This window comes from Ailuropoda melanoleuca, chromosome 1, assembly GCF_002007445.2.
Source record: "Ailuropoda melanoleuca isolate Jingjing chromosome 1, ASM200744v2, whole genome shotgun sequence".
Taxonomy (NCBI): Eukaryota; Metazoa; Chordata; class Mammalia; order Carnivora; family Ursidae; genus Ailuropoda; species Ailuropoda melanoleuca.
Window position 1 is genome coordinate 29,250,501 of NC_048218.1, and position 13,589 is coordinate 29,264,089.

A 13,589-nucleotide genomic window follows, 5' to 3' on the forward strand; every position below is an offset into this window, starting at 1 on the left:
ATTTGTGTTCTTGGCTTTCGTAAATGTTTTGAAAAATACACACTAGAGAGTATTTTCTTCCACAATTCAAATTACTAAAGCACATGTACTAACAGTGCTGTATGTTCACTAAATATTTTATATAAGACTATTGTGTCTATATTACCTTGAGTAAGACTAAGCTTTAGGGAAGTCATTACTAACCAAGATGACAAATATTCGTAGCACATTTTTGTTTTAGGACTATTAACACAGGATTAGTAAAGTCTGAAACCATGCTGCTAAGTAGGGCTTATGATTTTTAACTAGTCGTTTCTGTTCTCTACATGTAATTCAACATGTATTTATTAAGTATGTCCTATGTACCTGACATTATGGCAGATGGTAAAAATAAAATATCAGTATAAAGGGAGATGGTGTTTATCCTCATAGGATGTATGTTATAGAGAGTAGACACTTCAATAAATATGACAATATGTTGACAGAGAACTTAGTTTTACCATTGGTAACTGGTACCCCAAATGAAAGACAAAAAGGTGCTAAGTAGCTGATATGCTAAGGTCTCCAAAATTTGGTGCTAGGGTTCTCTCTGCAGAAACAGAATTTGACCTACTATAAATAATTACAACCTCCCCACTACCACTTTTTTATCCATTCAATAGGAGAGTGATCCATTCAGCAGAAAGATGGGGCTGGAGAAGTCTGTCATCCTGGTGCTTAGTTTGGCAGAAATATATAAGTTTTCCATTGGCAGAAACTTTTGCAAATAGTAAATGGGCTGGAGCTGCTCTGTCAGGACCCATGAAACATGAAAAAGCTGCCCATTGGAAATAAGAAAGTTCTATGAATGGAGTGTTATTATTTCAGTTGACATCTGAAGGAGAGGTAGAGATTAGGCAGAATTGTTTGAAAAGTGGGTGGAGAAGAAATGTCCATATTTTAAGTATTTTAAGGTCTAGAAAGAAGAGAGACATTGACCTACTTGAGAAATGAATGAAATTCTTAATGAGTATAAAGTGCAAGGCAGCAGAGGTGATAAAAAAAAAAAAATACTGAGGGACAGGTAATAGAGAGCCTTCTAATCCACACAAAAACTTTAAACTTTGTCCAAAGGGTAGTTAGAAGGCATCAATGGATTTGTAAGAGGAGAACACTAGGATCTAAGTACAGAGTTAAGTCATCCAGCCTACAGCCAGGTGGGAAATGGAGTTCGAGTAGAAAATGGATGATTAATTAGGAGAGTAGTTCTATAATCCACGAAAGTGTGGATGAATCTGCTAGAGGGTTTCTAAACCTCTGGGTAGAATTAATAATGGAGGAGACCCAGGGCTAGGCTAACCTATTATAAGCCTCAGTGGTGGATTTCACAGGCATGAGTATATAAATATACTGACTTAGAAGAATAATCATGGATACTGGCATTTTCTCTTTATGGATGGAATACCAATGAGTGTTTGAATATAATTAAAATAGTATTTCAAAAAATAAAGCTACCAATTATTGCTTAAATCTGCATTCTGTCAATATCAACTCGAAGAAGGGGAGCTCTCTCCCATTCTCCAAATAAAATACAGAAAATAACCATCCCCCTGTCACAGATGTGTAAATGGATGATTATATATATATATACAGGTTTAGCACAAAGCTTGACATATAAGCGGTGGCCAACAGGCATCAGTATAGTCAATGAGAAACCAAAAATACATTGCATGACTCCTCAGCTTTTTGCTTGCCCTCTGTAATCACCCCGTTTAGGGTTCTTATTTGTCCAGAACCTCTGACCATGGCTGCCTTCCCTAGTCACCAAACTCTGAGCCCTTTGATTCTAGGCTTACTTTTTCGTGGGTAGGTTCTATACATGAGCATCTCCTCACTAGGAGAGCAGAACATTCCTCTCTACCCTACCCAGAATGATTTCATCAAAGGAAATTCTGTTCTGAAGGCTTTTATCAATCAAGGATTTGATCCCTCTTTTACGTGCTATATTTATATGTTATAAGTCACCATTCACTTTACATCATGAAGTGTATCTTTAGGCAAAGATGGAGAAAACGTTTTGTTTTGTTTTTGTTTTTTTCAATTTCTAGCAGGCTGCACTAACATCCAAAATGTCTCAGTCTAGTTTAGCCAAAGGGTACATTTGTAGATTTTCAAGGTTTTTCTTCTGTACCCACTGCATTTTTATGATATGATGTATTTCACAGGCGAACATCAAGGCCAAGACAAAGTTTTTGCAAGGTTTACTGTATTTCTTTTCAGTGTGATAGGCATGGTAAGTATTTAATATGCACCAGAAATAGATAGGCTTTTTTGGTACATTTTATTTCATTTTATTGGCATAATAAATGTGTGACGTAGATAATAGATAATCATGTTAACATTTTTAAAAGGCCAAGAAACTAAGGTTTATCAAGATGAATAACTTGAGGTCTAGGTGCAGAAGGCAGGTCTAACACATGTTAAAGCCTCCGTTCCTTTATCTACACTGTTCTGCAATCCTCTAGGTGGAATTCACATGTATGATTGTATAACTATGGTCACTTAAAAGAATTATTGTGTATACTGACATTTCCCTTTCAAGAATGGAATACTAATACATGTTTAAATGTAATGAAAATAGTATTTTGAATAATAAAGTTACTAATTGTTGCATAAGTCTGCCTTTTGTCAATACAAACTATAAAAGAGTCATTTAATCATTCAGTGAGTTCTTACCCTGTGCAAAACACTAGGTGAGGAATTATGGAAATCCAGACATAAATCCTGTATGTTCCTGTTCTTAAGTATCTTATAATATGATACAGGAGACATTCATTTGTTCAAGTATATCAGGCAAAAAGAAATAAATGCATGGATCACTAAGGTGCTGAAAACTGCAGAATGAATCATGAGTAATTCCACCTGGAGGGAGGTTTCAAACTCAAATATTAACAAGTGCCAGTCAGCCCAAAGCACTAAGGAAAGGTAGGTGTGGACAGTGAGAAGTGGAAACTGGAAGGTCTTGCCTAAAGATGGCAACACCCACTCAGGTCCAGGCTGTTGGAGGAAGGCAGGCCCAGAGTTTCAAACCTCCTGATATTATAGGATGACCCCCCCACATCCAGATATTCATGTATAATCTTCCACGTTTGGATATAATTCAATTTATTTTTCGAAAATGTAGGAGGGACCCAATAATAGTTGAAAGAAATATGCAGCCCCCAAATCAATATAGAAGCACTTAGACTTGAAGGCTGGCTAATGTTGTCCAGCAGGGAGCGAGAGATTCTATTTCTAGTGTTGTAGCTTTAGTTGTGACAGGATAACGTTCTGTAGGGCGAGGGCCTTGGACAACTTTTTTCCACTTTTAAACATTTGAACACACAACCATTTCAAAAGCTTGCAGTTAAGGTGGCTCCCAATCTAAACCGAAAGTTTTAGAAGGCCTCAAGTTCAAAGTGTTGGGAAGTTGGGGCCCGTGCCGGGAAAACATGTCTGTCCGGTTAATATTATCAGTAAAAGACAGTGGAGGTGGCAGAAACAAACCTCGGAAAATTTCCCCAGAGTGAAGAACCTATTTTCATAATTTTGATAGATTATTAAATATTTAATATTTTTGAGAATGAAAACTATATTGACATTTGAGGATGGAGTACACTTTTTCATTATCAAATTTTCTAATGAGTTTGTAGGTAAAAGCCAAAAGGGCAAAAAAGTAGTTATGGGACTCTGAAATCAAAAAACACTTTTACTAGCTTGTACAAGTTTGTGAAATATTATATATTTGAATCTTTTAACAATTTCACTGATATGCATTTAAAATATTTACTTCAATAAATATTATTACTTATAAAGCAAGTTGGAATTCCAGACTTCAGAAAGATCTAAATTATGCAGTGTGTAAAATGGATTATAAATGTCTTGTTGCTATTGCTAAAGAAGACATTTTTAGCTTTTGTAAAATGCAAAAGCAAAATTAATATTTTTATAAGAACCTTTATTACAAGTACTATTGGGTATCATCATACCTAAAAGTTTGAGGATATTTTGACTAAGTTTCACTTTCTGCTTTTTTCTTGTCATGATGAATTGGTTTTGGTAGCAAAATAATTTGGTTTATTACTTAATATTACAGTAATTTAACTAGTTGAAAATTTCCTATAATGAAGAAAATCATTGATGAGCTCAAGTACTATGAAGTATGGCTTTCAGAACATAGATTATTAAGGAATATATACTATAATTAGATTCACTTTAACTCTATATGATTAAAAATATGTCATTTAGTGTTGTTTTGTTTTTTAAAGATTTTATTTATTTATTTTAGAGAGAGGGAGAGCAAGTGTGAGCAGGCGTAGGGAGGGAAGCAGAGGGAGAGAGAAAGAGAATCTCAGGCAGACTCCCTGTTGAGCGTGGAGTCTGACGTGGGTCTTAATCTCACAACCCCAAGATCATGACCTGAGCTGAAATCATGAGTCGGACACTCAAGCAACTGAACCACCCAGGTGCCCCAGTATTGTTTTTTTGTTTGTTTGTTTTGTTTTGTTTTAATTCTGGTATCTTTCTTCTAAGAAAGGAAAAAAATAAGAGCTCAGGAGGGAAGTGGCAGTTTTGAATTATAAAGCATCACGTAAAGATAATTCAGCACACCAAAAGATAAATGGACTGATTGATATTCAGTGTTGTTACTAAAGTTTAATTTTACTCTTGCTGTATTATACCTTGAAACTATAATTCTCCACTTCTAAGAGTTAGTAGCATAAATTAAACTCACTGATCACTCAGATTGCTTTTTCTATAGTTAAATCCCGCTGTATTGTGAAAATGACTTATTCATGAAAAATTTCTTTTGTTACCCAAGAAAAAAACATTCCTACCATCCCCTCCACTCCATACTGGAACTGTGAAATCAAATCAGAGAAACAGCAAGCTGGAACTTCAGAAAAATGTATCTCCTAGTTTGCTTGTACAGTATAATTTTGGAAAATCTGGCTTCTATTCAGCAGCTATATTCTACATCTTTTGGGGTAAAGTGGAAAAAGATGTTTTCAATCCATAATTTGTAGATTCACTTTTATCATTTCTGCTGTAAGGAGCTAACAATTTCATTGGTTCTAAAAGCGATATGCACAACTGAAAGCATTTTTTGGTAGTGAAACATCCCAAACATCTCATTCATGGTTGAAGAAAATGGGGGAAGGGACGCGTTAAGCAGTGAGACGTGAAGGACGAGCAGTAGGCCTGCCTGTCACCGAGGCTGATAGCTTGGCGATGGTTGTACATCATCTACCCTTCATTGACTCATAAAGCCCGTCTCAGCTGAAATGCAAACGTGCGGCATGACACTTTTATTTTTCATCTTCAATCCTGATCGTTTTGGTCTTCCTGTGCATCATTAAATTGTTTCATTTCCCTATGTTCACCACAGATGTGTTGCCACCAGTTCCAGGCCAAGGGGATAAAACAGCAACAATGCTCTCAGACGGAGCCATTTATAGCAGCATTGACTTCACGACCAAAACCACTTACAACAGTTCCAGCCAAATAACACAGGCCACCCCATATGCCACCACACAGATCTTGCATTCCAATAGCATACACGAATTGGCTGTCGATCTCCCTGATCCACAGTGGAAAAGCTCAATTCAGCAAAAAACGGACCTGATGGGATTTGGATACTCTCTACCCGATCAGAACAAAGGTAACAATGGTGAGTCAGGTTCTTACACCCCGAGGAGTTCTTTTCATATCATTTGTGCATGAGATAGAAATTAGTATTTGTTGTTCAGTTTAGTGACTCATTACCAGGTTCACTACCTAAACTAAAAAAATATTCTCGGCATGTATTCAGTACCTTGCACAATCCCTACCGCCACCACCGCCACCACACACCAACACCAATCGGTTTCATCCTTTTAGCTCTTTTTCAATAGAGTGGTCAGTAATCCATCTCAACTTCCATTAGGCAGGATAGACGGAACATTCCTCCACTGTCCCACGACATCTGCTTCTGAGTTGCTAACTGCATGTTCTGCATGGGCTTGTGCTGTGAACTAATCACATGATGCCACTATGACCTCTGCCCTTTAACCCTTAGCCTTACTTTACATCCCTGACTACCGATTGGCTGAGGGATTGTCTAATAGAATGCCACACAACCAGTCACAGGATTTCAGCACCACCAGCTCTCACAACAGCTCAGAGAGGAGTGGCAGTCTCTCAGGTTGGTCTCATCACAGTAAGGAGAAATATTTTTTTGTCACCAGCATATGACCTGTGTTCCTAACAACCGTAAAGAAGTACTGAATCACAACTCACTGTCAGGCATTTATCTTTCAGATGACAATAGCAGTTTATCCTAATGAAATCATGCTTTGGGAAGGGGGGGGGATAAAAATCCCTGTCATTCTTCATGTACTGAGTGTACAACACCATATTTACTGAAAAATTGTGTCATTTTCCTAAATATTATTTAGGAAAGAGCAGATGAATTTGATCTGCCTTGAACCTGACCTAAGAGCCAAGAGAACTTTTTAATAAAAAGATCATACAGGAAAGTCAACTCCATGACATGGGCAGCAAACGATGAATTCAGCTAAAATGCAAATTATCTGGGACATTTTTCATAATAATCAGATTCCGGAGATGGGTCTTTGTATTTTTGGACAATCTTTTCAAAATATTATGTAGCAGGATTTATCATCTATTGAATGATATTTAGAAAAAGGTGCTGCTACCATGCAAACCAAGAATGTTAATATGACATTAGTCTTCACGCTTAATTTCCAAAAAATTTATAATCTTTCATATGGATAATTCTTTTATGCTATAGATGTTAATATATATTAGAGATATATCCACCAAACCTAGCATCTATAGGTATTGTTAGCACATGTCAGGACAGATTTTTACTGGACAGAAATATACGCCTATCATAATGAAGAGCACTGATATCCTTCAGGCTCAAGGATCCTCACTTCTAAAATAAGGAGGTCGTAGTAGACACACTCTACCTTCCAACCATAACATGTACATCGTGTGACTGATGACTTTATCTGCACATTTCTAATTGATTCCATGACCTTATTTGCTTATTTTTTCATATTAATGATATGCCATTTGTTTTTATTAATTTTTTTATCCACAAGTTCTTAGTAAAGGATTATAGTGTATTATGATATGTCACAGGCTCCTAGGCCATAAAGAGTTAACTCTTTTACATCATTAGGGTAACATTTGCTAAATGACTTTTCCTCAGGAGATAGAACCCTTTCAGTTTGAAATGTCAATGCTCTCTGTTCCCTCCAAAATGAGCCATTTGCTCTTCTTACCTATTGGTAGAATTAGATACATTATAGAATCCAGAAAATTTTAAACATCTGTTACGAATTTAAACTGGCTTAATAATATAGGGGGATGTTTTGAATAACTTTATATGTCATTTATACTGTCATTTATTTATAATGAGTCCCACAGTTGTACTGAATAATTAAAAGTAATGTATCCTAGGCCTATTCCATTCAAGATCTATAAAGTCCCAAGCAATATACATATTTTAAAAATCTATATATTTTAAGCCATGAATTAATAAGACCTTTTGTGAATCCTTCATTAAATATTCTGTATATGTTGATTGACACTGAGTTTTAAAAGTTACCTTTTGAGTAATTGTAAGCAGAACATGATTCACAATAGTGCTTACTGCTTTTTTTAATCCATTAATCTCCTGAGTGACATTTATATATGTCTATGAATTATATTAGCTACTTCATCTACATTTGAATACAAAATTACTTAAATTGGTAATAGAAAGCATTCTTTGGGAGGTGAGAGTGAAGTGATTATTCCCTTTTAATTTAGTACAATTGAGTTTAATATCACAAAATTTGCTTCATTCTTATAATCATAGATGCGTTTTCTAAGGCCCAAATTTAAGATCAAACTGCCCAGTGGATATCTAATCATATATTATAAGATCTTCTTATTTTGTGCATACCAGTAATGAAATAGTTTAAAATAATCAGAATAATAAAGAAAGTTGGATATTTCTGAATTATTTCAGTGAACTTCTTACCCTCTTTGAAACATTATAATTTATTCCATACGTAAGTTCTGAGCACTTGTGTTAAAAATGCAACCACTAAAAAAAAAAAAAAAACCAACAAAACTCAGCTCTCTCAAAAACCGTATGCAATCATAATTATATATATGTAGCACAATATCAGTAGTAATAACGAAATATTTTTACACACGAGTATTTTTTTGAAATAGAGTATGTGTTTAACTGACTTGAAAATGATCTATTTTTATAATTTTCTATACATAGAAGTTGTTTGTTCAGCATAAATAACTGTCAGTTTAAATATTTACATTCTGAGTTGAAGAGAAATGGGTTAGATATGTTTGCCAGTCTTCAAAATATGTTCCCCTAAAGCATAATGCAGGCCGTTCTCCCCTTAAAATGCTTGGGGATCTTTGGTTGCAAGTAACAACAGACTGTGGCTCACTGGCTCAAGGTATAGATCTTAGATAAACATTTAATTTCGTTAACTTATGTGATATGCCCACCACCATGCTCAGAGCCCACCTCTTAAGGTCAATGCTAAGAAAGGACAAAGCTTATTGATTGATAGTCCTACCAGGACACCTCACAATGACAGAGCAGAAATTTCCCAAGGAGGGGAAAGTGGGCATTGGAGGAAAACCTTATAAATTCCATCTATGAATCAGCTTTGTTTCCCCAATTCATTTTTAAGTCTGATATTTGAAGAGTTGATAATGCCTTTTTTGACCTTGGAAAAGAACTTCAACAGAGTTGGGTTCAGAGCTCCAGAAATAGTAATTTCTAGTAAAGCTGCTGCGTTTTAAATTGTTTTTTTTTCTCTTACTGCGTGAATATGGACCACGTAACATTTAGAAAGAACCTCTGTTTTCTCATCTATTAACTACTTCATCTACATTTGAATACAATATTACTTAAATTGGCGATAGAAAGCATTCTTTTGGAGGTGAGAGTGATTATGCCCTTTTCGTTTAGTCCAACTGGGTTTAATATTACAGAATTTGCCTTATGGAGATGTAAGAACTTCCCTATTTGTATCATTCGGTCTGGTGGTGATCATATAACATTTCTCAAGTGAAGAATGAAGAAAACATTGCATACCTATAAATATATAAGGAATAAAGAATGCACAACTAGGGGAAAAGCCACTAAGGACACACAGCCCAACACATTCCTCTTTTAATTATTGAAATACAGTTCTGAAACTGCACAAAAGAGTTGATCCTGGTTTGTGATTTTGATGAATGATCAGGAAACAAAGGATTAAGGCTCACCTACCTTAAACACAAAAATTGTCGACTTCTGTTCAAGCAGGTTTATTATTTTTATTCCTAGAATCAGACTATTTCTGGGATACTCATTAAGGTTGGAGAAGTCAGGTGTGACCAAAGGCTGTGGAAATGGCAAGAACCATGTTTGCTCTAAGATGGAGGAGATGGGAAAGGGTAATAGTGACAGGCATTTAGTGAGCTTTCTGTACAAGCTGAGCCCTTTCCATGCTCTATCTCATTCAATCCTCAAAATACCATAAAGATGTAGGAACTTTGTATCTGTTTTACCTGTGTGGAAATTGAACGGATATCTATTGAGTAATTTACCAAGTAAGTGAGAAACTAGTCTTCAAAACGAGATTAAGCCCTTATCCTTGAACAGAAGATACCTGCTCTGCTTTCTCGTAATACCTCTCCTACTGCCAAAGATGGGAAGTTAAAGGAAGGGGTGAAAGTATTTTGTCTGTAGGGGTGCCCTTTTAAATATGTGTGTTTATGTGCACATGACCTAGACGACAGACATAATTCCATAATTGGCAACAGTGTCTATGTCCAGTTTAGGAGCTTCATCCCTTTCTGGCACTTGAATAAGTTATTAATAAATGACATAATGTTCTGAGTTGGCTGATGCAGATTAGTAATTGGTAGAAGAAAGGAGATGAGACTTCTAGTAATATCTCTGTTGATAGCCCTGCTGCAAGTATTCAATGCTCACAACCTGCAGTGCCAAAAAGATGAGGTCCAAGGGGTCCATACCGTGTTTTTGGAAATAGAACTATAGGCTATAGTGGGAGTGAAGGAAGCTGCTGTGTTCCATTGAAACAAAATCCTTTGTTATGCTCTTGAGAAGCACTCATTCTTGCAATCAACTGTGGTCCATTTAGGAAGAAACTTGATTTACTTAAATTTTGGAAGAGTGAAAAGTATGGTACTATACAAATGATTAATTTTATTTTTATATTTCATTAAGCTCCAGTAATTCCAGAGTTGGTTTATATGCTGCCAAGTTATTTTTTGCTTGTGTTTTGTGCATGAATTCATTTGTATTAACAATAGTACTGAAACTGATCACTGCATTTCCATTAATTATCCTGCTCTTTTTGGAATTTTAGGAAACATTATGCTTAAAACATCTGGGAACTACTCTCACTATAGGCAAAAATAATGATGCCATTTGTTAGTTTTAAATTCTATAAAACTTGTCATTGTGAAAGATTTACAAGTATCCAGATTATAGTTGATTGATTTTTATCAGTCACTTTTGAGAGAAAACTGTACTCTCCTGGATTAATTAAATTGAGTAAATTCTAATGGAAAAGTTTAGCCTGTATCCTTAGACACTGCATTTTCCACTGAGAGAGATTATGCAAAAGAGCATTATAAACGCACTAAAATCTGACATTTGAAAGAATTTGTTATGGCCCATTATTTTATCTAACAATGAAAATGTAGAGGCAGCAGACGTGAATAAATCAATAAGTGTGCTTTTGCTGCAGAAAGCCATGTTTTTGGTTTATTCAGCACTGTAGTTAATGCATTGGGGAAAAAAAACAGTATAATTTTGAGCGATTTGTAAAAACGTTTTTCTGATTATATCATCTCATTGTTTATAGCTTTTAACAAATGTAATATACTGATTGTGGTGTTTTGGAAACATAAATACATCCTCCCATCTGATGTCCTCTGTTTCTACGGATATTTGGTCTATCTGAATAAATGCATTATTACTTTCAGGTGGGAAAGGTGGAAAAAAGAAGAAAAATAAAAACTCTTCTAAACCACAGAAAAACAATGGATCAACCTGGGCCAATGTTCCTCTGCCTCCTCCCCCAGTCCAGCCCCTTCCTGGTACAGAGCTGGAACACTATTCGATGCAACAGCAAGAAAATGGGTAAAACTGTTTTCCATACCAACGAAATGCCCACGGCTCTCCTCTTCTCTCTCTTGGGCTTTTTTTGTCTTTCTCTGGTGGTCTCTTACTGTTTTCCCTGCCCCCCTTCCCAGCCCGTTCGTTGCCCTCCCCCTGTTGTTTGCACTGTCTATGTATTTCAGCTGATAAATACAACACAGCCCATATGGAGAACCTAGAATCCTTGGGCGTCAAGTGCCTTCGATTGTCTGCAATCATGGTAATGCAGCCTCCATTTATAATATTGCTTGTTAGTTTGAAAGCGAGTACCCACAGCTCTGTGAACTAAAGAGCCACTCCTGAGGGGGCTGAAGGGGAATTAAAATAACCTTCTTCATCATCTCTCACAGGTTTCTAATGACTTGTGTCTGGCCGTAGCAGAGTATCCACTGTTGAGCTCCATCCCATGGTGTAATTGTAGGGACTTTAATCATTAGCTGCAATGGGAATTTAGGGGCCAGAACGATGAAAGAGGTTCAAGCCAATGCACATTCTGTAACAAAACCTCTCTAAGTTAGAAAATTTCCTTCAAGGGCGTTTAAATGTGCCCTGTTTCCTTATTCCTTCCCAAATATGTCTCAAGAGTTAGTGTTTCTCTGTTGAAGTGTTATTCGATTTAAAGCAGAAAGACATTGATACTTTTTATTTTCTAATAAGAAAAAACCATAGCAAATGAAGAGAAACATACTCAGTCTTTTTTTTTTCTATTTTAATAATTCTAATTGCTCTGTCTTTGTCACAATTTCTGGGTCACCATCGCTTTTGAATGAAACTGGAAAAATATATAATAAAGACAGGTTTTCTTTTTCCAAATTTCTTTAAATTTTGAAGTATTTAGATGTTAAGACATCTCAGTTTATTTGAATAATAGTTTTATCTCCTCTCTTATGTAAAGATCATAGGCATATAATTTTTTGGCTCCATCTCCTTTTCTTTTTAAACAAGTGCTATCTTTGATGTCTCCAGATTAATTTTTTTTTTGAGGAGGGGGGAGAGAGAGAGAGAGAGGAGGGGGCAGAGGGAGAAGGAGAGAATCTTAAGCAGGATCCACACCCAGCGCTGGGCCCGAAGCAGGGCTTGATCTCATGACCCTGAGATGAAGACCTGAGCCACAATCAAGAACAGGATGCTTCATTGACTGAGCCACCCAGGTGCCCCTCCAGATTAATATTCTTGACTGGAACTTTCTGTCACAACATTTGCTTCCTTCAAAAGACCTCATTTACCTTTTTAAATTATGTAATATGTGTACATATATACTAGATATAGACATTATACACACAGATGCTGGGTAGCTATGCATATGTGCATATATGTATTCATACACACATACACATATATTCACATACATACCTCTATATTTTCTTCTCTACATCCTTCTTTTTCTCCAAAGGTCTTCACCTGCTTCTGTGGGATTATAATTCCCATATATACGCACAGCATTATTATTTTACTTTTTTAAAAAGTTCACATTCGAAATAAGAAATTAAGAGCACACCCTCTTTTCTATGACTTTTTAAAAATGTTTAATTTTGCCCATGATCTTATGTAAAACATATCAGTAATGTAGATGTGCCACATGGAGTCTGTCAAAGAAAAACCAAAGATGTGTATTCTGTAGGAAAAGATGATTGCAGACTTTAGGAATCTGCTCTTCCTTCAAAACCCCATCCTAGTCTAGTTAAGGTGACTTGCCATTCTTAATTCTTTTATTCCTTAAGCTTGCTTGTCTATTGTAGTACTCATCGCATTGCATTCTAATTACTTGTGTGTTTCCTTCAGCAGTTGATACCTGCTGTATGAGGTTTGTTGAGTTTGAAATATTCATAGAGTAGGAGATAATCTGAAAAGGTGCCTTGAGGCCAGTTGTGAAGCCTCATATGTCATATAGGGAGTCTGATCTTTGGATGTAGATGATGGATTGAAGGGCATGAGGCTGGGGCGGGTACATCACGTCTGGAATACTGCAGCAGAGTAGCTGATATCATGAAAAATGATAAGGCAGTAAGATAAGGCAATGGCAGGAGGATGGCGGGAAAGGGATACATTTTGGAAATATACCTAGCCCAGAATAATCTCAATCTTGAAAAGGTAGTCTTTTACTTTTTATTACAATGTTTGATACTGTTTCTAAACCTTCGATATTATTCAATTTCTTTGTAAGCCTTTCTTGGGCCATTCTCCCCCACAGAACTGAATATCAAAACTTATTGTCATTGTCCAGACAGAGAAGTATTTAATTGTTAATTCAATGTTATAGCAACAATAGTTAATGTTCTTTCTCATCAATATGCCTCTCTCAGCTTGATAAAAAGGTATCAAAATGTATTTATCCTTAGCTATAAATATAATGTATTTTTATTACTATCATAGGATGCTAGGAAGAATT

The 13,589-nt window shown here is 35.9% G+C and overlaps 1 protein-coding gene across 14 annotated transcripts in view; it reads left to right on the forward strand.

Moving 5' to 3' along the window:
- The window catches only part of ROBO2 (roundabout guidance receptor 2), a 1,624,218-nt gene that overhangs the window by 1,572,846 nt on the left and 37,783 nt on the right, over window positions 1-13,589 (forward strand). For 6 of the 14 annotated variants that reach the window (XM_034656802.1, XM_034656832.1, XM_034656826.1 and 3 more), the window contains 2 exons: window positions 5,387-5,668; window positions 11,026-11,182. In XM_034656802.1, coding sequence (XP_034512693.1) covers window positions 5,387-5,668; window positions 11,026-11,182 — 439 coding nt within the window. Of the gene's footprint in view, window positions 1-5,386; window positions 5,669-6,055; window positions 6,182-11,025; window positions 11,183-13,589 lie in introns of all 14 variants that reach the window. The other 8 variants (XM_034656798.1, XM_034656814.1, XM_034656816.1 and 5 more) reach the window with 3 other exon arrangements.